The sequence below is a fragment of the Leptonotus elevatus genome, chromosome 19 (genome assembly GCF_054856555.1).
Source record: "Leptonotus elevatus isolate MCC_2025b chromosome 19, RoL_Lele_1.0, whole genome shotgun sequence".
NCBI lineage: Eukaryota > Metazoa > Chordata > Actinopteri > Syngnathiformes > Syngnathidae > Leptonotus > Leptonotus elevatus.
In genome coordinates, this window is record NC_141257.1 from 16,359,887 (window position 1) to 16,387,024 (window position 27,138).

General features: G+C 40.8%; 1 protein-coding gene across 3 annotated transcripts in view; it reads left to right on the plus strand.

Moving 5' to 3' along the window:
- phf14 (PHD finger protein 14) overlaps positions 1-27,138 on the plus strand; it is a 157,751-nt gene that overhangs the window by 58,736 nt on the left and 71,877 nt on the right. For all 3 annotated transcript variants that reach the window (XM_086062105.1, XM_086062106.1, XM_086062107.1), the window contains exons 12-14: positions 10,471-10,577; positions 13,328-13,459; positions 13,770-13,932. In XM_086062105.1, coding sequence (XP_085918231.1) covers positions 10,471-10,577; positions 13,328-13,459; positions 13,770-13,932 — 402 coding nt within the window. The remainder of the gene's footprint in view (positions 1-10,470; positions 10,578-13,327; positions 13,460-13,769; positions 13,933-27,138) is intronic.

The window sequence follows — 27,138 nt, forward strand, 5'->3', positions numbered from 1 at the left end:
TGTTTATTTGAAATATTTGAGGATATAATAACATAATTTTTTTATGTAACACATTCTATTTTGTTTTTAAACAAAATATAGAAAAGTTGGTACATTTAGAATAGAAACATGTTAAGTTTATAAGTAAATAAATGTTAATATTCTTCCTCTTTTAATTTAGTATATAGTATCCAATAACTGGTGGGCTATTTTTAAAATTGATTTCACATGTACATTTTTTTTTTAAATAAGTAGGCTACAATGCAAACTAAACACCCAAGGCACTCATGTCCCTTTTGTCTGCTCCCCTGCTCCGCGGTGTGGAGTAATTGAAGGCAATTGACTTCAAAGACAGCTTGTTAAGTACAATGCAAGCCACCCCCCGCCGCACCGGCGGCTTGTGCATGAGCGAAAAATTAAGGGGCTGCTGTTCCTGCGCAAGCAACCTTTTGCTACCCATTTAAAATGATGAGCAATATCGATTCTGACGCCTGTGTATTGATACGTGTATTGCAATAAGGCCCGCAACGATGTATTGCTGTATAGATTTTTTGAGCACACCCCGAATAAATAGTTGTCCCAGGTTGAAGGGTCTATCTGTGTTTAAAACTATTTTAAGATAATACAAATGAGACCTGATCATTTTAAAAACAGCATGCACAAACTCAGATGCCTGAATAATTTAGGCTGAACAGAAATAATAATAACTGCAGTACACGGCAGTTCTGTCTTTTTTCGACCCGCTTAAATGTTGTACACCAATCGACACCCCTCTCCTCCGGGGTGCGCATTTACCCCGGGAGCTGCTGCCACCGACCGGTGCAAACTCACACGGTGAAAAGCCAGCGAGAAGTTTAATACAAACAGACGTTTGTTTGCAGCGTTTTTTTGCTTGTGTCACCACAACATCCTATTTCGGCCATATTCTTTCGGCTTTAATTAACATTTTTTATTTTATTTAAAAATTTTCGGTAGCCGAATATTCGGTGCATCACTAATTTTAACCCTTTAAAATCAGAGGAAGTTTGACATCTCAACTGATGAAATCATAAAATGGCATTAGCCAGATTGATATTCACTCAATGGAGTTTTCCACAATATCAATCTGGGACTGCTCCACTGTGATTTTCTCGGAAAAGGTTGGACATTCTGGACAATACTTCGAGCTGATTGTACGATGCATGAACTTGTGCACGTCTACCAAACTTTTGTTTTGACCAATCACGGCAACGGATGTGAATGTCGTCGTCGTAAAAAGAAAAAAAAGTATGGACATCCTCACCAGATAAAAATCTCTCGCTGTTCTTCTTCAAAAAGGAAACTGAGTAATTCTGCAAGAACACAATTGCATTTGTCCGCCAGTGTCACCATGCTAGGTTTGTTTGTTTCCCACGGCTTCTTCACTTTCGTCACAGCTACATATCCCGCCCCCAACCACAATGTTGCTTTGTGATTGGTTTGGATCGGTAAAAATCAGTGGACTCGGTACAAGATGTATTCCCAGGAGTTTGTGAACTCACAAATACCAGGAGAAGTCATCTTGCAGAGCAAGGTTGATGAAATCGGGCAAAAAGGGTGATTTTGGCCTCAAGCCCAAAATAACTTCTTCTTCTTTTCCTTTTGGCTTTTCCATTCAGGGGTCGCCAACAGCGAATCAGTTGCCTCCATCTAACCCTGTCCTCTGCATCCTCTGCTCTAACACCAACTACTTTAATGTCCTCTTTAACTACATCCATAAATCTTCTCTTTGGTCTTCCTCTAGACCTCCTGCCTGGCATTTGGAAATTCAGCATCCTTCTGCCAATATACTCACTATCTCTCCTTTGGACATGTCCAAATCATCTCAGTCTGGCCTCTCTGACTTTATCTCCAAAGCCTCTAACATGTGCTGTCTCTCTGATGTATTCATTCCTGATTCTATCCATCCTGGTCACTTCCAAAGAGAACCTCAGCATCTCCAGCTCTGCCTCCTGTCTTTTCCTCAGTGGCACTGTCTCCAGACCAAACGACATCGCTGGTCTCACCACAGTTTTGTGAACCTTTCCTTTCATTTGAGCTGAAACTCTTCTATCACACATTACACCTAACACTGTTCCAGCCTGCCTGCACACGCTTCTTCACTTATTTTCCACACTCTCCATTGCTCTGGACTGTTGACCCTAAATACTTTAAACTCCTCCACCTTCTTGGTCTTTTCTCCCTGTAACCTCACTCTTCCACTTGGCCCTCTATTTTCACACACAGATACTCCGTCTTGCTACGGCTAACGGCTAAGTTAGCTTCCCCCCCATTTCCAGGGCAAACCTCCACGCCTCTAGCTTCTCTTCCACCTGTTCCCTGCTCTCACTACAGATCACAATGTCATCAGCAAGCATCATAGTCCATGGAGATTCCTGTCTAACCTCGTCTGTCATCCTGGCCATTACCATATCGAACAAGAAGCGGCTCAGAGCTGATCCCTGATGTAGTTCCACTTCCACTTTCAACTCCTCCGTCACACCGACAACACACCTCATAACTGTCTTACAGTCCTCATGCATGTCCTGCACCACTTGAACATACTTCTCTGCCACTCCAGACTTCCTCATACAAAACCACAGTTCCTCTCTGGGCACCCTGTCATAAGCTTTCTCCAGATCTACAAAGACACAACGCAGCTCCTTCTGACTTTCTCTGTACTTCTCTATCAAGATCCTCAAAGCAAATACTGCATCTGACGTACTCTTTTTTTTTTTTGGTATGAAACCACACTGCTCCTCACAAATGTTCACCTCTGCCCTCAGTCTAGCTTCAACTACTCTTTCCCATAGCTCCATTGTGTGGCTCATCAGCTTTATTCCTCTGTAGTTGCCATAACTCTGCACGTCTCCCTTGTTCTTAAAAATGGGCACCAGCACACTCCTCCTCCATTCCTTGAGCATCTTCTCACTATCTAAGATCCTGTTGAACAACCCAGTCAGAAATTCTACTGATACCTCTCCTAGACACTTCCATATCTCCACAGGTATATCATCAGGACCGAGTGCCTTTCCACTCTTTAGCCTCTTCAATGCCCTTCTCACTTCATCTTTACTAATCTTTGCTACTTCCTGGTCCACAACAGTCACCTCATCTGCTATTCGTTCTCTCTCATTTTCCTCATTCATCAACTCTTCAAAGTACTCTTTCCATTTTCCCATCACCCTTCTGGCATCTGTCAACATATTTCCATCCCTATCCTTTATTACCCTAACCTGCTGCACGTTTCTGTAGCCAGGGATCGGACCGTCAGGGCCGCCCACTTTGCCTGTCGCTCAGCTCACAGTGCCCCTGACCTCTTTGGCCCCTCCCACAGGTGGTGAGACCATGGAAAGGGGAACCTACGTTGGCTTTTTGAGCTGTCCCCGGCCGGGGGGGGTCGTGGGGGGAGCGGGGGCTGTGGACCGGTGGGGTGCCTGGCGGGCCTGCAGTGCCCCGTCCTGCTGCGTTGGGTTGGGGGCGCGGGCCGTGTTGGGGTGGGGGGCGGTCCTGCTCCTGGGTTTGCTCTCCGGCCGGTGGCCCTGGCGGGGCCCGGGAGTCGTCCTTTGGCGCTGCCGTGGCCTGGGGGGCCCTGAGGTGTTGCGCTTGCTCTGTCCTGGCAGGGGTCGACGGCTCCCCTCTTTGGTGGAGATTTTCATGCATGCCAGATCCACCACACCAGCATCTATCAAAACTCAGACACAATCTGCTTCTTCCTCAGGTCATTGAATCGGTGGAGGCTGGTGTCTGTGGATCTCACTCTGCTTCGTTTGTCCTTCCTTCCTTTCCTCAGTCTCTCCTTTGGTCTCTTGAGGTCTCCCTGATTTGTTGGAATTTAGATGTTTCTGGGGTTGGTGAAGAACTCTGGTTGGTGCCCCGGTGAGTGGTGTCTGGTCGGTGCTGGATTTCACTTTCCTTTGTTTTCTTTGGTCCTTCCTCGGGTCTCCTGACGGCGGTGTTCAGTTTAGGTGAACGGTATGGGATTTTTTTTAATAGGTTTTTCGTGAACTAACGAATACACACACACTTGCACACACGCACATACACCCCCCCACCCACATACATATACTCACCCACATACAAAATAATAAAAAATAAAAAAAAATAAAAAAAAAAATAGGTTGAGCAGGTAATTACGTTTTCGGATAGGGTCAGAAAGGTTTGGATATTTTTCACCTAAATAAATAAAATCTAGTGATGTCAGGTGATAAAAATAATTATAATAATAATATTAATTAAAGGATTTTTAGTTAATTAATCTAATTAATCAATTTTAATCTCATATTTGAATTCTAGGACATTACGGAAAAGTCTTTTATACACAAGGTACAAATCACTGCGTTCTTGTTAATAGTCCCGTCTTTATTCTTATTATAAATAAACGTTACGTTCAAAGGTCCAAGGAAGCTTGCCTCGCTCTCCTGTGTCACACTTGCTTCATGTCTGTTGTCACCTTGCTTTTGACTAGTGGCGCAGGTAGGAAGTGACGTGCCACTGCAGCCTATGGGTCACTCATTGGGCCAAATTTCAAATGCTTGCGCGCAGATTACACTTCACATTCATGGAACCTGACTAAATGAATCCACAGGCATCATTAGTATCCATAAGGCTAGGGTCATTGACTACGTTTCCATGCAGGCAATAACCCTTTTAAAACACAAATATTGGCAATATTCGGGTTTTGTAAGGCCATGTAAACACATGCAATAACCCGAATATGCTCTTATTCTTATTATAAAATAAGACCCCTGGGTTACTCCTTTCAAAACAGGAATTCTTGCTCAAATTAATGTATTCGGAATAACTCAAATCGATCGGGGCAATGTTTTTCGCTGTGCGCATGCTCGCTATTTTCTTCTTTGTCTTCTTTTCTTCTTCGCTTATTTGATTCGCAAGGAATCTTGGTCTATGTAGTCACAACATGTATGCGCAGCTCCCTCTTTCTTGCTAAAAGAGCCTCCCTTGAATACATTGATTTCTCCGCTGCGTTTTTACCGTATTTTGTGTCTCTACGGCGAAAACGCCACAGTTTGTGCCTATATACACATATAGTCAATACAAGTATATAAGTCCGTGCTTCTGCCCTGTAACCCACCGGAAATACTCAAGCCGTTGTCAACAAACACTAGCAGCAAAGAACCACACTTCAGGAGCGAGGAGGAAATTACTACTTTATTTAGGGTGGTGAGTGACATAAATATAATGTCTTTTATTGAACGTATAATAGGTTAAAAGCGGAAATGACGTTATTTACGTGATTATGTTTTCCGTGCGTCGCAGTCCAAACGGGTTATTCCAATCAAGCACAAATTAGCATGTTAACGGGAGTAACTCATTTTGCCGCGTATGTAAACGTGTAACACGATTGTTTCAGAAACGGGAATTCTGACCTTAACCCGAATATTGACTGCATGTAAACGTAGACATTGTTGAGTTGGCCAAAAGGGCAGCCAACTGCCCTATTGGTATTGAAATTAGAAAAGCCAAATGGTAGAGCTGATTATATCTGTGTTTGGATGTTAATCTAAAACTAACTAAGACACTTGGAGACAGTTATTGCCTCATTTGCAAATAAATAGCGAGACTAATCCAACCACTGGGCGGCCTTTTGGGTATTCTATATAGTATGTATGTGGCTGTGGGACTTCTAGCGCTAATTGCGCTAATGTTCATAACACGTTAATTTGCAGCATAATTAATCAAATTAACAGGTTAGACTGGCAGCCCTAATAAAATAAGTATTTATAAATTAATAAGCGAAGTGCGCATTACGTTTGCACATGCATGAAAATGACGTTTAAAAAAAATAGTAAGTAAATCCAGGAGGGTCGTTCAGCGATCTTCGCTGCATTAGGGGTCGTCAACAACACTTACAAAGACCTTCCCACCTTGGGCTGGACCTTTGATCAAAAACCAGTCACAACCCTTGATGGGAGGTTGGCCTTCCTGCAGAGGCAGAGAGTCGCCTGGCATTTGATTAAACATTTTCACTTCCTCATCATTTAACAATCTCCTCAGTTACTTAAATCAATCGACTTAACAGGTTATTTACAATAGGCAAATTATATATTCTACCACACAAAATTTCAAACGGACTAAACTGCCCTGTTCCTTTTATAATTCTCCAAACTATCTGACCATCATCTTCATGCCTTGGTCATGTATTTATTTATTTATTTATTTTTAACAATGTGACTTACAAAGTGACTTTCATTCATTACTCCAAATAACTAGTATGCCATATAGAGACATGATTTATTTACACAAGGCTTTTGCTGTAATAATAACGTCCAAGTGTTTTGCTAGAACAATTTTAGAACTCATTTTAAAATTTTATCAGTACTTGGTAATATTCACGTTGTATTACTATTGTTCAATTCAATACAATCCATAGACACTAACAAAAACATCGATTCCATATATAGCAAAAGTTCTAAAAACATAAAAATTTAAAAACATCGAATTCATATGTAGTAAATAAAGTGTTGTTACCATGTTTTCCATATCCCCCCCTGTTGAGACATTCATGGCTCACAACTCAAAATGACTATCCACTTAAACTTTTCACTACATATAATTCATTTATAATTACACCTTAATATTTACAGAATATGTTCTTGTTTCTAATTGTTGCACTACACTCTCAGCATGTCTAGCATAATTCATAGACTCATCTAAACTTTGAGTTTTTGCCCAATGGTGCCGCTATAAATACTCTACAATAGTCATAGCCGAAAATTATCATTACTTACTCAAAGCAAAGTTTCAGATTTCTCTAAACTTGTATTTAACAAACCAGATTTGCATTATCTATGTATCTAATAATATGAATGTAATTATGTATTTTCCACCTCAATCATCAGCCTTTTACAGGAGGTGGAAGATTGCTAAATTCTTGTCCACAGAAAGTGGAGGAGAGTCATGCTCTCTTAGGGTCAGGCTGATAAGGGAGAAGCAGAGGCCTCAATGCTCCTCCCTATTGTCTGTCCATGCTAAACGTCATTACCTTCATTCTTTTATCTTTTAATTTCTTCAGTTCTTGAGTTTTTAACATTGTAAATTTTCTATAAAAATCATATTTTACCTATACATCACTAACACAGTCGTCCTTTACTGTCTGTGTTTTTTCAACTCCTATAATCATTTTGAACTATCTGTATTGTACTTTTGAGGGTAAATTCTAGCCCAATGTCCTCTAATATTACATTTCCAACAAACATCTTCATTTCTTGTGGACTGATTACAGTTCTTCCTATTGTTTTCTTAACTTATTATTTTGTTACTTCGACCTCTTCCTCTGTTTTTGGAATAATTTACTACCTCTTCTTCTTTTCCAAACCAAAATGTTTCTACTTCCTTCCATTCAGGTTTTTTTCCACTGAACAATGCATTTTTCAACTGCTGCTGATATACACCTCCTACCTGTCTATCATCAACACCACCACTACTTGTTCTAAACACTTTCTCAAATCGCACTCTGAATTCATCTACTGATTAATCTTTTCTTTGTACAGTTGCTCTAATTATACTATAATCAACTGTACCTTCACATGTTTGTCTTTTTATTATTTCCCATGCTTAAAACAACAATCCAGCAAACAGCATAATTTGTCTGCAACAATCTCAACAATTCATCACCAGAAACCTATTTCACTCAAACTCTCACATAATTCACTTTACCATCCACAAACACAATTAATCGCACAATTTTCACCTGAGGGCCGGGTGGTGACCCCTTCTGGGACCACTTTTTGCCCACACACCTCAGGTTTGACACAACCCCAAAAAAAACAAAATATATATTTTTTGTTATGCAGTTATGTTAGACACTATCTAGCAACCCCTTATACACGATTTAAGCCCTTTTAGACATCATCTTTAGACAATATGACACACAGACACATACAGGAGCTCACAGACAGACACACACAGTAAGAAGCCATACTCACATACACGTTTACACACAATACAGTTATGCCTTGATATCAGTAGGCTGTAAAGGCTTAAACTTTTTTCTTGTCTTAATCTTAGCGCCAGCGCAAATCTCATTTCTCTATCTCGTTTGGTTTTCGGGTCACGGGCAGGTATTTCAAACCCCCTATTTTAGAAAATTTGGTCCAGTTTGTCAGCGCCTACAGTGTTCTAAAAACTGGTTTCTCATCAGTAGGACAGCAACTCAAATTTTCTGTTGGGGTAATTCTCACTTCAACCTTTTCAGGTGGATACTTTTTTTTGCCTTTGCATCCACAAACAGTGCTGTTTACAAACCCACTGTTTTATATGAGATAAATACCTTGTGGTATTTTATCTTCATTCATTTATTTCTCAGTCACACAAGCGTTTTATTTTTCACTGAATTTAAGTATACACAGGACTCCGCCTTTCTTTCTCTACGGAATTTATCAGATTCTCTTGTCTTAATCTATTTCATTCAAAGCCTAAAGGTAACAGGAATCAACCAGATACTGTAGTCTGGATTCCCCAGGAGTGAGTTAATAAAGTTCTGGTTCCTTTATACCCAGTTCCCAAATAAATTGTCATCTGATCTCCCCCTAGGAATAAAACTCATAAAATCCAAAACTAATGTTATCTCAGGTCTCATAGAATTTATCCGACTCGCTGTCATTCACCTGCCATTGACTAGTATTCACAGGGTTTTACACTATTCTGTCAGTACCTTTGCAAAGTAAACTTTTCTTACCCAGTTGCCTTCTCTGCGTCGGAATGCCGTCAGCCTATTAGATCCCAGCTGGTGGGGAGAAATCCAGTCCTCAAAAAGGATCTTAAGCTCACTCTAGGGAGCCTGTGCCATGGCTATGTTCTTTCTGGAGTTCACCACGCCTGCTGGAATCCTCAGGTATTTTGGCATCCGGCTCTCGAAAGACCAAGTTAATGGCAGGTTCAAGCAACCTAGAACAATTAAAAATATACAGACACAAGGATGAGAAGACACGTTTCTTACTCGTGAGGAGAGCAGAGAGGTGTCCAGTCACAGACTCCTCAAACCACTCTGGCCACTCCTTGTTTCTCACTTTTTTTTATTTTGGGGTGGTTTCTGAATCACATGAGTGCCGTTGCACCTCTAAAGGGGTGGGGAAACACATTATAGTGCAACGCTGCTTTGTCTCAAAATAACCCATTTGTCTGATTGTTTGCAAGTATATGCAAGTATAAGCATGTTTTTATCTGTCAACTGTCACTGAAAATTTAATCATCCTCCTTGTGATTGGGCGTAGTTCCTGTTTCCTTGCTGTCTTAGGCTGTGTAAATCATCAAAAACATAGTCAACACAATCTAGTGACCTTTGAGCCATTTGATTAGTAGATTCATCCAAAATTCACATTACTAGCAAATATATGATAACTTGTATACACTTTTATTCTAACATTCATGCTTCTTTTTTTTTCCTAAGACGAGACTGAAGACGACATTTGCATCCGTTGCCTTGATTGGTCAAAACAAACGTGCACAAGATGCTACATCGTTCAATCATCTTGAAGTATTGTCCAGAATGTCCCGCTCTTCTTGAGCAAATCACTGTGGAGCAGTCCCAAATTGATAATGTGAAGAACTCCCTTGAGTGAATTACAATTATCAATCTGGCTATTGCCAGGTTAAAACACGACCCCACAGAACCGAGGCATGACAATTTCCTATTTCGTTGCTCTGTATCTTTGCATGTGCAATGACAATAAATTTGATTCTGATTCTCGATTCATAAGATTTCAAATCAGGTCCTGAGCTGTGTCAGTGGCCCAGAACTGTAGCTCACTGGTCGCGCTCTGCGGGTGGGTGTGGGTTTGATCCTGTCTCGCCCCATTAAAAAAAAAAAAAAAGATAAGAAAACATAAAGAAAGTTTCATCGCGGGACTAAGAAAGGTCGGGCTGACAACATTGTCATTATTTATTAATTTGTCAAGTAAGAAAGTTAAATGTTTTGTTTTTTATTCTACCTGTAAAGAGGAGGCATATGTTAAAATTGTTATAATGTATGGCAACTTTGAGTAAACTTTGAGAATCATTTAGGTATCACTAGGTCGGCAGAGCGTCGTCTTTTTTTTGGAAATTAAAAATATGGTCACCCTAGCTTATCAAAGTGTTTTACTTATCAATGTGGCAAATGCAAACTTTTGTGTAAAGTGGCCACACAAGACTTCACTTAAGGTGGCTAATTTTGTCAATTAAAAAACATTTTATTGCTGTCTGTTTTTGCGACATTGTATTTGAAGTTGATAACTTTGTAAAGTCATTTTGCAATGTTTTGCATTGTGCCTAATAATAAAGTTAACTTTTAATAAATGTTCTACACATTTAAAAAGAGCACACACAAAAAACAATACTCTTTCTGTTCCCAAAAAGTATATAGCACACTGTTGAGACACATTTTGTCTAAACAGAGCACATGGTCATTTTAAGGTGCAGAAATTCATAGTTGAAACATGACGACTTTTGGAACTCTTTAACATAGCTATGTGTTTCTCCTCCTTTCCTCAGAAACTAAACACTCCAGCTGTTCTAAAAGTCCCCAAAGAGAGGAAGTCTAGCAAGAAAGAGGGGGGGACTCAAGGGAAGCCATCCAGCCTGCCAGCAATTCTCTACAGGTGGGAAATCACACACATTGAAATCTTAGTGCACCTACTTTATAAATATAAAGTACCAGCGGCAGAAACAACAGGACGTCTTGCCATTTCCCGTCTTTGTACAGCAATCTGGAATATGGTGTGAATGATAATTATGGTGTATTTACAATCTCGTTTTATTAAGATTTAGATTTTCTTTTTCTTTTTTGCTACATTTTTCTAAATGATGGTATTCTGTGAATGTCTGGCAAAACAACTACATACATTGTCGTGGAAATCTATTCATCCTCTTCTTAAATTATTATTATTTTTATATACTTTTCCTAGATGTAAATATCAGGTAAACGTCAACACAAAATAACAATTTTAACAGATCATTTAACTTAATAAGGAAAAGTGTAAAAAGTAATCGCACCCTGAACCTGAATATCTGGTTTGTCCTTCAGTATAACTGAAATCAAGAGTCTTTGGCTTCCACTCTCTGGGGAGCTATTGGTTCGTGCTTGCAGAACTGTTTCAATTCAGCAACACCGGAGGGTATTCGAGCATGAACTGCTTTTTAGAGGTCGTACCACATTTCAATCAGATTCAAGTCCAGACTTCGACTAGGCCACTCTAAGCCATTCAGAACTTGCTTGTTTGTTTTGGGCTGTTGTACTGCTGCAGAACCCAAGTGTGCTTTAGATTGAGGTTACAAACTGATGGTAACACATCCTTTCCTTTAGAATTTTCTGGTAGAGTCAAATTAACGGTTCCATCAGTCACAGCAAGTTGTACAGGTCCTGAATGAGCAGAGCAGCCACAAACCCTGTTTGATTGTATGACGCAACAAGACACACTTTCCATAAAGTTCAACTTTCATCAGGCCATAGCAAATTCTCCCTTTTAGTCAGCAGTGGTTTTCACCTCAGAACTCATGGATGCCATTTTTGCACAGTCTCTTTTTTTATTGTAAAGTCATTAACACTGACCTTCACTGAAGCAAGGAGGGTCTACAGTTATTTTGATGTTGTTCTGGATTCCATTTAGTAGAGATTATTAGTAACTTTTGACCTGAGGCATGATGCAAATGTCCCCTGTGGCATAGAAATACCCGTCAAAAAATAATGTTATCCCAAGGCACAAGAGTGATAATGATGTATCTAAATATGACAGAAAAAATAAAAAGGAAAAAAAACTTCTGTTATGTCTTGACAAACTTGTGTACATTTTTGCGGTCAATTATTCTAATAAAGTGGTTTTGAAGTAAAAAAAAAAAAAGAAGAAGTTCTGGTTGGCCGCTTCAATAATGTATGTGCAGTACACCCCACCATGGCTCCCCTGGGAGGTGGGTAAAGTTCTGCTGGAGGTGGGAGTTAAAACTCTTTCTGACGGGATTCTGCCAGATGTTCCCAGAAAACTCACGCAATACATTTGGGTCTGCAAGGTCGGGCCAGTGAAGATACCTCCTACCATCAAATCCTTCTCAACTCCTAGATGTTATCGACATTTTTTTGTCACGTGATTGCAGTTTTCTCCATGTTAAGTGTGGATTCACATAGGAAACATAAACTCCAGTCATGGGACTCCATAGGAAACATGAACTCCAGTCATTCCATTATATCCATCCATCCATCCATTTTCTTAACCGCTTGTCCTCACAAGGATCGCGGGGGGCGCTGGAGCCTATCCCAGCTGGCTTCGGGCAGTAGGCGGGGTACACCCTGAACTGGTTGCCAGCCAATCGCAGGGCACACAGAGACGAACAACCATTCACACTCACAATCACACCTATGGAGAATTTGGAGTGTTCAATTAACCTGCCATGCATGTCTTTGGAATGTGGGAGGAAACCGGAGTGCCCCATTCCATTATAGCTAATCTAAAATGAGAATTAAAGTTGCATCATTAGTTAGATAAGATAAAACATGAACATGCATTCACAAAAGTACAAATCTGGGCATCGTAACTCTTTTTGGATCTTCCTCTCTACTATTTGTTACCTCCTGGATAGTTGTCGCTGCGCTCTTGGTGTAATCAGGAAAGGTTCACCATTGTGCCGTTTTGTTTTTTCTCCATTTGTGGATGGCTCTCCTCTCAGCGTGGTTCTCTAGAGTCATAAAGCTTTAGGAATGGCTGATAGATAATATATTTTCATCAGTTCTGTAATTTCTCTGGATCACGACATTTTGCCACAGCTTTTTGAGACCTTTTGGCTGACATTTAATTTATTTCTTGATAGAAGTGAAGATTTGGTCAGTGCAATTAAACTCTGCTTTCCCAAAAATTATGTTTAGCCACTATTAATTTACGATTTAAGGGGAAGTCAAGTCAAGTATAAATGTTCTTGACAATAATATGTTTTTGTACTACCCCCCTCCCCCACCACCACCATCTTGGGTAAAAAAGAGTGTTCTTCTAAATAAAGAAATTAACAACTAAACAAACAAACAAAAAACGAAATACCAATTAACTATAATGAAAGCTCCAAAACTGCTATAACCCTTACTCTCAGTAGACATTACTGACAAAATCAATGTTACCGCAATTCCTAAACCTTCTGAAGTGACTCCATAGAACTAATCATGTTGTTCCATCTATTGTCCAATACTGCATTATATGATTTCTTGTTTTACACTTTGAATCATAGGTAGCAGACACACAAGCCCATTGTGAAATAAAATAAAAAAATCTAACAATGTTTTAAAACTCATTCGCTGCATTCTATCTCTAGTATTCATCATTACCAATGTAAATAGCTCTAACTCATAAACAACATACTTTTATGGCAGCTGCGGCATCTGTAAGAAGAACCAAGACCAACATCTACTCGTGCTGTGTGACACCTGCAAACTCTACTATCATCTGGGTTGTCTAGAACCACCACTGACACGCATGCCCAAGAAGACCAAGAACAGCTACTGGTAAGTTTCTTAAAATGAAGTAACAAAGTGCCACTACATGTGTTATTTAGAATCATTTAGAATCGTAATTCTTAGGATTACAATTCGATCCTGATTGGGCTTCTGCGCTGTCCGAGTGTGTGGCCCCTCCCAGTTGTCGTAAGCATAATAATGGTGATTGAAACCACCCAGAATACATGGTGCCTGAACTGCCGTTGTAGTCGTGTGTGTGTGCATGTGTGTGCGCGCATGCATTTTTAACCAGTAGTAAAAAAGCTATTGCATTCTTATATTCTAATAATTTTTTTCTGTAAAATGAACTTGTTCTCAGGCAATGCTCAGAGTGTGACCAGGCGAGCAGCGATGAAGCTGACATTGCTATGGAGACGCTACCCGACGGTACCAAGAGGTCCAGGAGGCAAATCAAAGGGCCAATCAAATTCATCCCACAAGAGATGTCGCCAGAGCCCAAAAAAACTCAAGTTAGAGGCACGGTGTGTATTGACACTCTGCAAATTTAGAATATTTTAAGTGGAGGAAAATTGAACGGCTCTTTTAAATATTATTTGCATAATGTGGTTATATAGTACCTCGAAATTTGACCCGACTGTTTCGTGGCGCTGGTTGAATTTCTATATGGCTTTAAAAGAGCCCTGAGTAAAAACTCACCATCATAAATTAACCATAGAGACAGTGATTTAATTTATATTATTGATTATACAAGTACAAGCAGAAGTTCATCAGTCAGTATCCATCAGTATGACTGCTAAAAACAAAGAAAACATTTCCCTAATTTTAATGACAAATGAAGAGTGGTAATAATTGTTGCATTGCATGTATACCTCAGAAATCTAATTGACATTCACTATGTAGAGTTCAAAATAAGTACAAAATGAAATCATTTTATCATGGCCTGAGGGGGTCTGTATCATTTTTACTGGCACTAACCAACTTTGAGAAAGATGGTGGGAACACTGCCACACAAAAGAAACTACAAACGTGCAGACTGCTTTACGGCTTACCCCATTGGTTCCAAAGACGGAAGTCGTGTGGAGTGTCTATGCGCGGATACTGTTGTCATAGACAAGCTGCAAAACAACCCAAGAAGCAAACATTTTTGTCTGAGCCCCAAAAATATGATAATAATAAAAAGGGAGCCTACCTGGACAAAAGCACAGTACAGGATTAATATTGGCCTGGTTTACACTCACTGGCGTGAGGTCAAAGTCGAGGGGGGATTTCTAACCGACGCTGTCTTTGCGGGACTCTGCTCGTTTCCTTCTGGACTAGTAGGTAGCATGTCCATGCTCACATCAAAAATTATTATGCTAATGTTAGCTATCGGAAATGTGTGTGTGATAGCAATAGACCTTTTTCACACTTCAGCATTTTTGTGGCCGGAAATACGTAATCGCTGTGGATGGCGACTTCCAGTGTGGTGCACAGCAACTGTAATAATGCCGCAGGCTTAAATTAATAGCCACTGTATCGTACCGGGATGCTTTTCCTGCATTTTAAACTCTATTAAAGCAGCCTTACCTTTCATTTAATTTGTTTCCCTGCGATACAGTACTGAACAAAATGTACAAAAACACTAACAGGAGTACTGGGTAAAACTCAAAATAATAAAAAAAATCTAAAAAGACTCAAACTCAAAGTAACAACAAAAGGGAGGTAACAGAGACAATGATCCAACGAAGACTGAAAGAAACCAGGAAACTAAATACAAGCCAACTGACAAGACGAGACATACCTAAACAAGATACAAGTGGTTGTGGGAGATGACTGGATGACACAAGGGAACAGGTTGACGAGCACAGATGCAAACAATATCCAACGATTAAGACAGAACACAAAGCCAAAACAAGAAACAAACCTAAACATATACACAAATCATAACAGTACCTCCCCCTCAAGGGGACAGATCTCAGATGTCCCAAACAAAAAGTTGAACATGGCAGGAAGTGGGTACAGGGTCCAAGCACATGGGGCTTGTCAAAGTCCATCTGAGCAGGACATGTGCCGCCGTAACAAGAACATGTACCTCCCGCTTGTTCTGCTGTGTCCATGGTTGGATCATTGGTAAACTTCATTTATATAGCGCTTCTCCAACTTACAAGGCCCTCAAAGCACTTTACATTTGACTACAATACACACAATTGAAGGGGAAGAATGTTTGAGTGGAGAAGCCATTTGGACTGTGTAGCACTTCCACCGGTTTCCTTCTTTGACAGAACGCACTCGGTAATTAAGCGCCGGTGTTTGTGATTAGCACAGAGCTCGGTCACTACAGCTCTCCAAAGATGAATCCATGGGCACTCTCAAACCCTGTGAGAGCCGAGAGCCGAATGTACACCATCTTGTCAGTTGCAGTGACCTCATATCTATCTATCTATCTATCTATCTATCTATCTATCTATCTATCTATCTATCTATCTATCTATCTATCTATCTATCTATCTATCTATCTATCTATCTATCTATCTATCTATCTATCTATCTATCTATCTATCTATCTATCTACTGTATATATACTGTATATATGTATATGTATATATATGTATATATGTATATTTCATGTTAAAAATTAGTCAGCTCTTAACTCTTTGACTGCCAGACGTTTTCAGAAAAGGGATGCCGTCAGTGCCAGCCGATTTAAGCATTTTGACTGATCTTTCAAGGTCCACAGAAAATGTTCTGTTTGGACTATGGAAACACACGTACTACCAAATGAAAGATTGGACTTTCATCTTTCATCAGAAAAAGTTTGTTTCTACCTTATTCCGTTCTTTAGTAATCAACAATAGAAAATGGTTAGTTTGACCCAATTTCGCCTGTTTTGGACCAAAATACGGAGAAATCAAGCTTTTAGTGAAACGATATTATTTCATGCATTCTAGTGAATTTTACACTTCTTTTTGTCCATGAATGATGCCACAAACACCTAAATAGTGCTTTACTTCTATAAAACACTACCACCAAGAATGAAAAAGTGTTTTTTGATAGCAAAATACGTTTATTTACATTCAACAGTGTAACAATTTGACAACAATTTGGCAAACTATTTACAAATGTGTGCAACTGTGGTGCTATTTACAAATATGTGGATGTTTCAACGACAGTTTTTCTTTTTGTAACACTCTCCTGCGTGCAAGAAGACGCAACAGCATTTGCACAACAGATTGCCTCTTCGCGTGCTCCACTTTCTTGCAGGCCGTTTTTTCCGGAGAATAGCAAGTATATACTGCAGTGTGTGTTGCCATCAAGTCTAATATCAGGATCATGCTATGGTTTCGTTACGTCTCGCTTCCTCGTGTCCTTCAGTTGCTACACCGGGTTGTAAGAGATGTTTTGATCCATTTTATCCACTCCATTCATGGTGGCATCGTAGTCCAGAAACAGTGTCTTCTCCGTGATCAGACTGTACCCGCTCCTCCGATGAATATGCATTGGACTCGGGGTACTCTTCATTGTCCGACAAAATGTCCGCATGTGAAAGCTCCGGCGTTAGCAGCGGTAGCCACGCTAGCCGGTGAGGCTTACTACGTGATCATAACAGTCGCGTCAAGGCTTCCAACTGTGGCGTCAACCTCAGGATTCACCATCATCATCAATCTGCATTGGTCGATGCCAACTCTCCATCGCCCGATCGAATGTCCGATTGTGTAGAAGTACCCGGTCGGCTATTGTGCGCGTTTTCCGGCCTTAGCAGCGCTAGCCGCGCTTAGCCGGTGAGGCTTACTACGTGATCATAACAGTCGCGTCAAGGCTTCCAACTTTGGCGTCAAGCTCGGAGTCATCATCATCGTCGACATCAATGCGCTTTTTAGTATTGATTGATGCTTTCCGTCTTTGAAAAAAATGCTCAAGCGTGAGCTGCTTGCAACCGGTTGCTTGGTCAAGCCATTGTGGCTTGATCAGCCATGTCTCCTCAACACTCTAGCTCCGCCTCACGTCTTCTACTGACGCCCACGGTGGGCGGCCCATCCAACCTTGTGCAAAGAGAGTCATTGCTGCCCTCTAGGGGCCAAAACGAGTCTTTTACTAATCAGATCTGCCTGATACTTTCAGCACAGCTGCCCAAGGCTTTCCTGCACCCGTTTTAAAAAAAACAACAAAAAAACATAGGACGTCTTTTAACGTCCTCGGCGCCCTTCCCTAGGTTTATGCTAAACGTTTTATAACGTTTATGGCGGTCAAAGAGTTAATATGAAGGAAAAAAACATTGTCTTACAAACGCAATTATGCCATGTAGTTACGGATTATTATTTTTTTACAGTACAGTACCTATTTTTATTTTTTATTATGAATTGTATACATATACATATATATATATATGTGTGTATATATATATATATATATATATACATATATATATGTGTGTATATATATATATACATATATATATATATGTGTGTATATATATATATACACATATATATATATGTATATATATGTGTGTGTATATATATATATATATATATATATATATACATATATGTATATATGTGTGTATATATGTATATATATATATATATATGTATATATATACATATATATATATATATATATATATATATATACACATATATATATATATATATACATATATATATATGTATATATATATATATATATATGTATATATATACATATATATATATATATATATATATACACATATATATATATATATATACATATATATATATGTATATATATATATGAATATATATATATATATATATATATATATATATGACTATATATAAATATATATAAAAAATTATGCCAAGGCCAGGCCAATTATGTCTCCTGATCTGAACCCAATTGAACACCTATGGGGAATTCTAAAGAGGAAAGTTGAGCATCACTCTCCATCCAGCATCCAGTCTCTAAAAGAGGTCATTCTTGAAGAAGAAGAAAGATTGATGCAACAAAATGTTGCGTGCTTCTAAATGCATGCTCTTCGGCTGCATTTATTCATATTACACACTGTACCTTATATAATGTGTCTCCTCTTAAACTCCGATTATAAGATTATTAGTGCTAAATATTGTAATGTTTACCTATTTTGTATTGTGCAGTACTGCTTGCTTTCATTTTGTATAAGGCTGCTTAAATTACACGGTATAGAAGTGGTGTTAGTCACTGGATAGCAACAGAGTCAGTATAATCAATCCAATGTTAACCAACGCAGTGTATCTTGCCATTGTCACCTTCTTCAAGTAAACCATGTAATAGCTTATACTTTTTGGCATTTTCCATCATTTGCAACCAGGTGTATTTTCACGTGTGAGATAAAATTATGTGAAAACGTTAGTAACAGTTTTAGTGCACCAACAGAGTGATGTACAGTGGTTGTTCAATTGGAAGGTTAAAATTTTGAGTCTGTTGTCTGGCTTTTGTCGTGAGGAAAAAAAGGTATTGGATTGCTGCTCCATTTTTTGTTTACTGAACCCGTCGCTGGATTCTACTTATCTGAGCTGACCATGCTTTAATTCAGTGATATAGAGCCTCCGCTCACAAGAGACTTATAAGATTTGTATCCGACAGTTTTGTGGCACTGTCAGGGTAGTTGTTCCCCTCCCCTTTGCTTTTTCTTGACTGTCAATATTTGACCTTGTCAAACTTCTCTGGTACTTGAGGGAACATTGCTCTTGTTGCTAGAACACTTCCGACAGTATGCTCCAAAAAATTAAAGGAACAAAGTGTTCCTTTAATTGTTTTGAGCAGTGCATATGCTATGTATATATGTGCTGCTCAAAACAATTAAGGGAGCACTTTGTTCTTTTAATTTTTTGAGCAGTTTATGTATATATAAAAGCAATGGCATGTCTTAGCTACTTTTACATGCTCTGCATTGTTTCGGATGAGGATTTGGAACTGTGAGATATGGGTTCAAGACCTCATCTGGAGGCAAAATAAAGTCACCCTGCCATGGATACAAAAACACTGGACCCTTAGTAAGCATGTGGAAGCAGGATCGGTTGCTGGCGAGATGCCAAAATGTTTCCCGAGTACTATCAATGTGCCTCTCAGCAATGTGTCAGAGATTATGGGCACATTCTTTTTTTCTTTTAAGTTTTCACCTTCTTATTTAATCACTTGTAAAGGTTAATTTTTCCTCACCAGTGCATAAAGCCCGTTGGTCTTATCTGCGTGGGGAAAGTTTCATCCTTTTATCTCTCGCCACTATTTATTTTTATTTTTTTTTATTATTTTTTTATTCTGAGCATTCCAAATTGCTGTATTGTCTATGGCATTTATTTGTGCAATGGCTCTGATTTTTTTAAATCTTGTCTTACTTCCCAATGTCACACAGTGTCTCTCGTTTTCACACCAGTTAGACCTCTGTATCATATTAATGTAGTCACCCCATATGCTAAACCTAATTCAAAAACTGGCCAAGAGATTCAGCGCCATTTATTGATTGGACAATCAACATTAGAGACACCTGGTCAACAAAACCACCCGTCGGTCACACGTTTATATATGTTTGCTCTAATGGGTAGGAGGAGCACCTCCCAATTTGCTCTTAGATAATCATAACAGTGTTTTTAACTATGTGTAATTAGCTCTAGTGCACTCTTATCACACACAAACCAATTCATACATTACACATCAATAACAAAGGTAGCATGCATGTCTCATGCATATGTGAATAACAGCTTACATCACTGCCAACTATAGACACAAAACTAAACATTGTTAAATGATAAGCAGTATAGAAACTGAGAGAAATTGAGAAACCTTGTTGACTGTCAATCAAAAGAGAACATCTTATCTTGTTTTTTTTGGGGGTTTTTTAAGTGTGGCGGCCGTGGGTCAGGGTGTAGAGACGGTCGTTCAGTAATCAGAAGGTTCTGTTCGATCTCCGCTCTCCCCAAGTCATGTGTCGTTGTGTCCTTGGGCAAGGCACTTCACACACACAGTGCTGCTCACACTGGCGTATGGAAGGTGCGAATGTTTGGTGGTGGTCGGAGGGGCCGTAGGAGCACACTGGCAGCCACACTTCCGTCAGCATGCCCCAGGGCAGCTGTGGCTACTTAAAAAGCTTACTGCCACCACAGTGTGAATGTGTGAGTGCATGAATAATGTATCCATTCCATTGAAAAGCGTCCTTGAGTGTCTAGAAAAGCGCTATATAAATCGGATGCATTATTATTATTGTAAGGCACAAGACTAAATAGCTACACTTTCGTGTTAGATATCATTATATAAACTGAAACATGATTTAAAGGTCCCATAGTATGAAAATGCCTCACGCAGTTTAGACCTCAAACTGCGCCTTATGATGTCCCGCGGGGTTTGCGCATGCTCAACTTTGTCTCTCAATCTGGTGCTGCTTCTCTGCTTCCCTAAGTCATTAGTCGTTGTGTCCTTGGGCAAGGCACTTCACACACACAGTGCTGCTCACACTGGCGTATGGAAGATGCGAATTTTTGGTGGTGGTCGGAGTGGTGGACTAAATAGCTACACTTTTGTGTTAGATATCATTATATAAACTGAAACATTATTTAAAGGTCCCACAGTATGAAAATGCACTTAAGTGAGGTTTTCTATCAATAATATGCATCCCGGCCTGTCTACAATCCAACCAGGTATGAAAAAAAAGTCTGTCAGCGACTTCTTTAGCTTTCTCCTCATTTCTAAAATGTGCACTTCAAACAGGCAGATTAAACTTCCATGACCTAGTGACGTCAAAAAGACACGGAAGTGCACTCGACCCAGCCCCCTCGGGTTAGTGGGACCACCTCTGGTAAAGGTTTGTCACGCCCACTGAAATTCGAGAAGCTGACTGCTCCTTTCTTTTTCTCCCCCTGCTTGCAAATGCTCCGCGGAGCGGGGAAACAATGATCAGGAAAAAGTGGTTGCTTCCTTTGTCCCAAGTTTTTGAGAAGACAGTGGATTAATTTTATTTTTGAAGGACGTGTACTGACATCATTTCTCAAAGGACTGTTTTGTTAGCGAAAGCCTGTTCATAGCTGGATTTGCAACACGTTTAAACATAATGGATCGGTCCCAACAGTGGGACAAGACTGCAAACGGGAAAGATGTAAGTATAACATTTTTGATTTAGCTTTCCTTCCTATCCTTTCTAATAAGAGATGTGCACCTTCTACCATATTACTGGTGTATTTTAGTGCCTAAAGTGGGAGCTACATTTGTCGTATGAAGGTTGTTTGGTTACAAAAGGTCAGATATGAGCAGACGGTGGTTGGATATTATGAAGCGGTTGCGAATTGTTTTGTCAAGATACAATCCGCGGTGGTTAATTTGCCGTGACTGGCAACTCGCCAACTAGACTTTGTGATGCTAACCGGCCGCTAAGTGGTCTCGACGAGACGACTTGCACGTTGCGACCGCGCACTGGCCTAAATGTGCACACTTGTGTTATTCATAACCGCTTTTAAATGTTTACAAGCATTCACGGCAAATCAGAGACATTCACGGCAAAATAATGTTTGCGGGAGATTTGCCGGTTAGGGCAAAAATAACCATTGCCTAAACAATCACAAACTAACGCTACAACATAGTCCCTTTAGTAACGTAATGCAACTTTTTCTTACGGTAAAACATTATGCCACTATTCCACATATTAAAATAGTTCTCAAATGTGTAAAAGACATGTCTGTATTTTTCTTTTCTTCTGCTCCCATGGCCAGTCGTTTCCATTCACAACATTAGCACATGGCTATCATGACCAAAATCACTGCCCCTTCGAGAGAGAAGGGTATGGCCTAGGCGTGGCCTTGTTCAGCTATTTATATAAAAGTGACACACCCCTTAAACAGGCTGTTTTGAACAGAGTGTTTTTTGGCTGATTTAGGGGCAGCAAGAATATTAGATCCAAAGTCAATTTTGACAAATGCATATCACAGACATGTCTTTTACACATTTCAGAACTATTTCAGTATGTTGAAAAGTTGAATAATATGAGACTGGCTGCTTGGTGTATATATAATAGGGCTTATAATACAGAGGGTTGTGTCAGGAAGGGCATCCGAAGTAGAAACTTTGACCAAATCAAAGATGCGAATCAAATATATGACTTCCATACCGGATCGGTTGAGGCCCAGGTTAACAACGACCGCCATCAGTGCTGTTGACCTACAGGGTGCCGGTGGAAACTACTGTTGGTTCAAGAAGAAGAGGAGGAATGTGTGTTCGTAGGAAGAAAGAGAAGATAAACACTAAGAGTCTAGGACTGAGAGTAGGGACTTTGAATGTTGGAAAGATGACATGAAAAGGTAGAGAGCTGGTTGACATGATGCAGAGGAGGAAGGTGGACATATTGTGTGTTCAGGAGATCAGGTGGAAAGGGAGCAAAGCTAGAGTTTAGAGAAGTTTAGGAGCAGTGTTAGTTATTCTATCATGGTGTAGATAGAAAGAGAAATGGAGTAGGAGTTATCGTGAAGGAGGAGTTTGTTAGGAACGTCCTAGAGGTAAAAAAGTGTCAGAGTGATGAGCCTGAAGCTAGGAATTGAAGGTGTGATGATCAAAGTTCTTAGTGGATATGTGCCACAGGTAAGAACTTTTGGTGGTACCTTGATGAAATTATGCAGAGCATCCCTAGAAGTGAGAGGTTTGTCATTGGTGCAGACTTCAGCGGACACGTTGGTGCAGGAAACATAGGTGATGAGGAGGTGATGGGCAAGTTTGGTATCCAGGAGGAACGCAGAAGGACAGATGGTGGTTGACTTTGCAAAAAGAATGGAAATGGCTGTCATGAATACTTTATTCCAGAAGAGGCAGGAACATAAGATGACCTACAAGAGTGGAGGTAGGAGTACACATGTCGACTACATCTTGTGTAGAGGGTGTAATCTGCAGGAGATCAGCGACTGCAAAGTAGTGGCAGGTGTAGCCAGACAGCATAGGATGGTAGTGTGTAGGATGACTTTGGTAGTGAGGAAGACAAAGATGGCAAAGGCAGAGCAGAGGACGAAATGGTAAAAGCTGAAAAAGGAAGAGTGTTGTATGACTTTCAGGAAGGAGTTGAGACAGGCTTTGGATGGTCAGGAGGTGCTTCCAGATGATTGGACAATTACAGCAAATGTGATCAGGGAGACAGGTAGGACAGTCATTGGTGTGTCATCTAGAAGGAAAGGGGATAAAGAGACTTGGTGGTGGAATGAGGAGGTGCAGAAGTGGATCCAGAGAAAGAGGTTAGCTAGGTTAGCTAAGAAAAAGTGGGATACTGAGAGGACTGAAGAAAGTAAAAAGGAGTACTGGGAAATGCAGCGTAAGGTGAAAGCAGAAGTGGCAAAGGCCAAACAAGGGGCTTACGATGACTTGTATGCTAGGTTGGACAGTAAGGAGGGAGAGACTGATCTATACAGGTTGGCAAGGCAAAGAGACAGATGGGAAGGACGTGCAACAGGTTAGGGTAATAAAGGATAGGGATGGAAGTGTGTTGACAGATGCCAGTAGTGTGATGGGAAGATGGAAAGAGTACTTTGAAGAGTTGATGAATGAGGAAAATGAGAGAGAACAAAGCGTAGAACAGGTGACTGTTATGGACTACGAAGTAGCAAAGATTAGTAAGGATGAAGTGAGAAGGGCATTGAAGAGGATGAAGAGTGGAAAGGCACTCTGTCCTGATGATATACCTGTGGAGGTATGGAAGTGTCTAGGAGAGGTAGCAGTAGAATTTCTGACTGGATTGTTCAACAGGATGTTAGATTGTGAGAAGATGCCTGAGGAATGGAGGAAAAGTTTGCTGGTGTCCATTTTTAAGAACAAGAGAGACGTGCAGAGTTGTGGGAACTACAGAGGAATAAAGCTGATGAGCCACACAATAAAGCTATGGGAAAGAGTAGTTGAAGCTCGACTGAGGGCAGAGGTGAACATTTGTGAGCAGCAGTATGGTTTCATGCCAAAAAAAAGAGTACCACAGAGATGCAGTATTTGCTTTGAGGATGTTGATAGAGAAGTACAGAGGTCAGAAAGAGCTGCATTGTGTCTTTGTGGATCTGGAAAAAGCTTATGACAGGGTGCCCAGAGAGGAACTGTGGTTTTGTATGAGGAAGCATGGAGTGGCAGAGAAGTATGTTCAAGTGGTGCAGGACATGTATGAGGACTGTGATGAGGTGTGCTGTAGGTCTGACGGAGGAGTTCAAAGTGGAGGTGAGACTACATCAGGGATCAGCTCTGTGCCCCTTCTTGTTCGCTATGGTAATGGCCAGGATGACAGACGAGGTTAGACAGGAATCTCCATGGACTATAATGTTTGCAGATGACATTGTGATCTGTAGTGAGAGCAAGGAACAGGTGGAGGAGAAGCTAGAGGCATGGAGGTTTGCTCTGGAAAGAAGGGGAATGAAGGTTAGCGTATCTGTGTGTGAATGGGAGGGACCCAAGTGGAAGAGTGAGGTTACAGGGAGAAGAGACCAAGAAGGTGTAGGAGTTTAAATATTTAGGGTCAATAGTGCAGAGCAATGGAGAGAAGTGAAGAAGCGTGTGCAGGCAGGCTGGAATGGGTAGAGAAAAGTGTCCGGTGTAATGAGTGATAGAAGAGTTTCAGCTAAAATGAATGGAAAGGTTTATAAAACTGTGGTGAAACCAGCAATGTTGTTTGGTCTGGAGACAGTGCCACTGAGGAAAAGACAGGAGGCAGAGCTGGAGGTGTCAGAGATGAAGATGCTGAGGTTCTCTTTGGAAGTGACCAAGATGTTTAGAATCAGGAATGAGTATGAGAGGAGAGATAGTGAGTATATTGGCAGAAGGATGCTGAGTTTCCAAATGCCAGGAAGGAGGTTTAGAGGAAGACCAAAGAGGAGGTTTATGGATGTAGTTAAAGAGGACATGAAGGTAGTTGGTGTGAGAGCAGAGGATGCAGAGGACAGGGTTAGATGGAGGCAACTGATTCTCTGTGGAGACCCCTGAAGGGCAAAGACGAAAAGAAGAAGATAAGCAAGCGACTTCCTAACAACTACTAAGCACCTGTAGAAATGCTAAATGTCTACAATTTATTTTGTTTTACACAATATACCAAAGATGAAGTTGCCCTTTGTCACCGATTCTGTTCATATTTTTTAAGGACAGAATTTCTAGGCGTAGCCGAAGCGTTGAGGGGGTCCGGTTTGGTGGCCTCAACATTGCATCTCTGCTTTTTGCAGATGATGTGGTGCTGTTGGCTTCTTCAAGCCGTGATCTCCAGCTCTCACTGGAGCGGTTCACAGCCGAGTGTGAAGCGGTTGGGATGAAGATCAGCACCTCCAAATCCGAGACCATGGTCCTCAGTCGGAAAAGTGTGGAGTGCCCTCTCCGGGTCGGGGATGAGATCCTGCCCCAAGTGTAGGAGTTCAAGTATCTTGGGGTCTTGTTCACGAGTGAGGGTAGGTTAGAGCGGGAAATCGACAGGCGGATCGGTGCAGCCTATGCAGTGATGCAGACGCTGTATCGGCCCGTTGTGGTGAAGAAGGCGCTGAGCCGAAAGGCAAAGCTCTCGATTTACCGGTCGATCTACGTTCCTGCCCTTCACCTATGGTCACGAGCTGTGGGTCGTGACCGAAAGAACAAGATCCCGGATACAAGAAATGAGTTCTCTCCGCAGGGTAGCCGAAGCTCGGTCATCCGGGAGGGACTCAGCGTCGAGCCGCTACTCCTCCGCGTTGTGAGGAACCAGTTGATGTGGCTCGGGCATCGGGTTCGGATGCCTCCTGGGGGAGGTGTTCCGGGCATGTCCTACCGGCGGGAGGCCCCGGGGACGACCCAGGACACACTGGAGAGACTACGTCTCTCGGCTGGCCTGGGAACGCCTTGGGATCCCGTCGGAGGAGCTGGCTGAAGTGGCTGGGGAGAGGGAAATCTGGGCTTCCCTGCTAAAGCTGCTGTCCCCGCGACCCGACCCCGGATAAGCGGAATTGAAGACGGAACGGAACCAAAGATGAGCATAACTAATGTTGAAGCTCTGTCCGTGTTTACATATATATGCAGAAGTAAATTATATGCACCGCAATAAAACAATATTCTAGTAAACGTCAAAGCATCATGTCAGCGGCCCATAGTTATCTAGTTATACATCCATCCATTTTCTCAAACGCTTATTTCCCCACTTTCGACAAATTTGAAGATTTTATTCAATATCTCAATGAACATAAGAACAATTTCCGAAATTTTGACAAAATGTTTTCTGTAGAATATGCGCATAACTCACAACATGAAAGTAAAGTTTATAATAGAATCCATAGATGACAAAATCCTTAGTTTAGCAGGCACATATTACTATCCTAGAAAATCGGGTTTATTATATTATCTTCCACGGATTTTTCCGCAAAAATGCGGCCCGTACCGTAGAATGCACCGGCACAAATGAGGTATCAAACGATGCAGCTCGATCTGACTCGCTGCGGCATTACTTTTCTTGGAATTCCGAGTTACCATGGCGACGCAATTCCCCAAAAACTCGGAAAGAAAACGTCCCATTGGAATGAATGGGAAAGGGGGAAAAAAATCACAAATCAAGTACCTTTTTCCAAGCCACGCTACGTGCACATACATTAACCGACCAATATAATTTTTAGCTAATTTTGTTGCAATTTTTCCCATCTTTAGCTCAGTGTCGAAGTTTCTTTTGAAGGAATGTAAGCTCTCCCTCCTGTGCGGGTTTAAATAGCGTGAGCAAAATGGAGAAAAATAGCCTTTTAACATTTTTGTGTATTGCATCTGCTAGAGTGGAGCAATCAACGTCA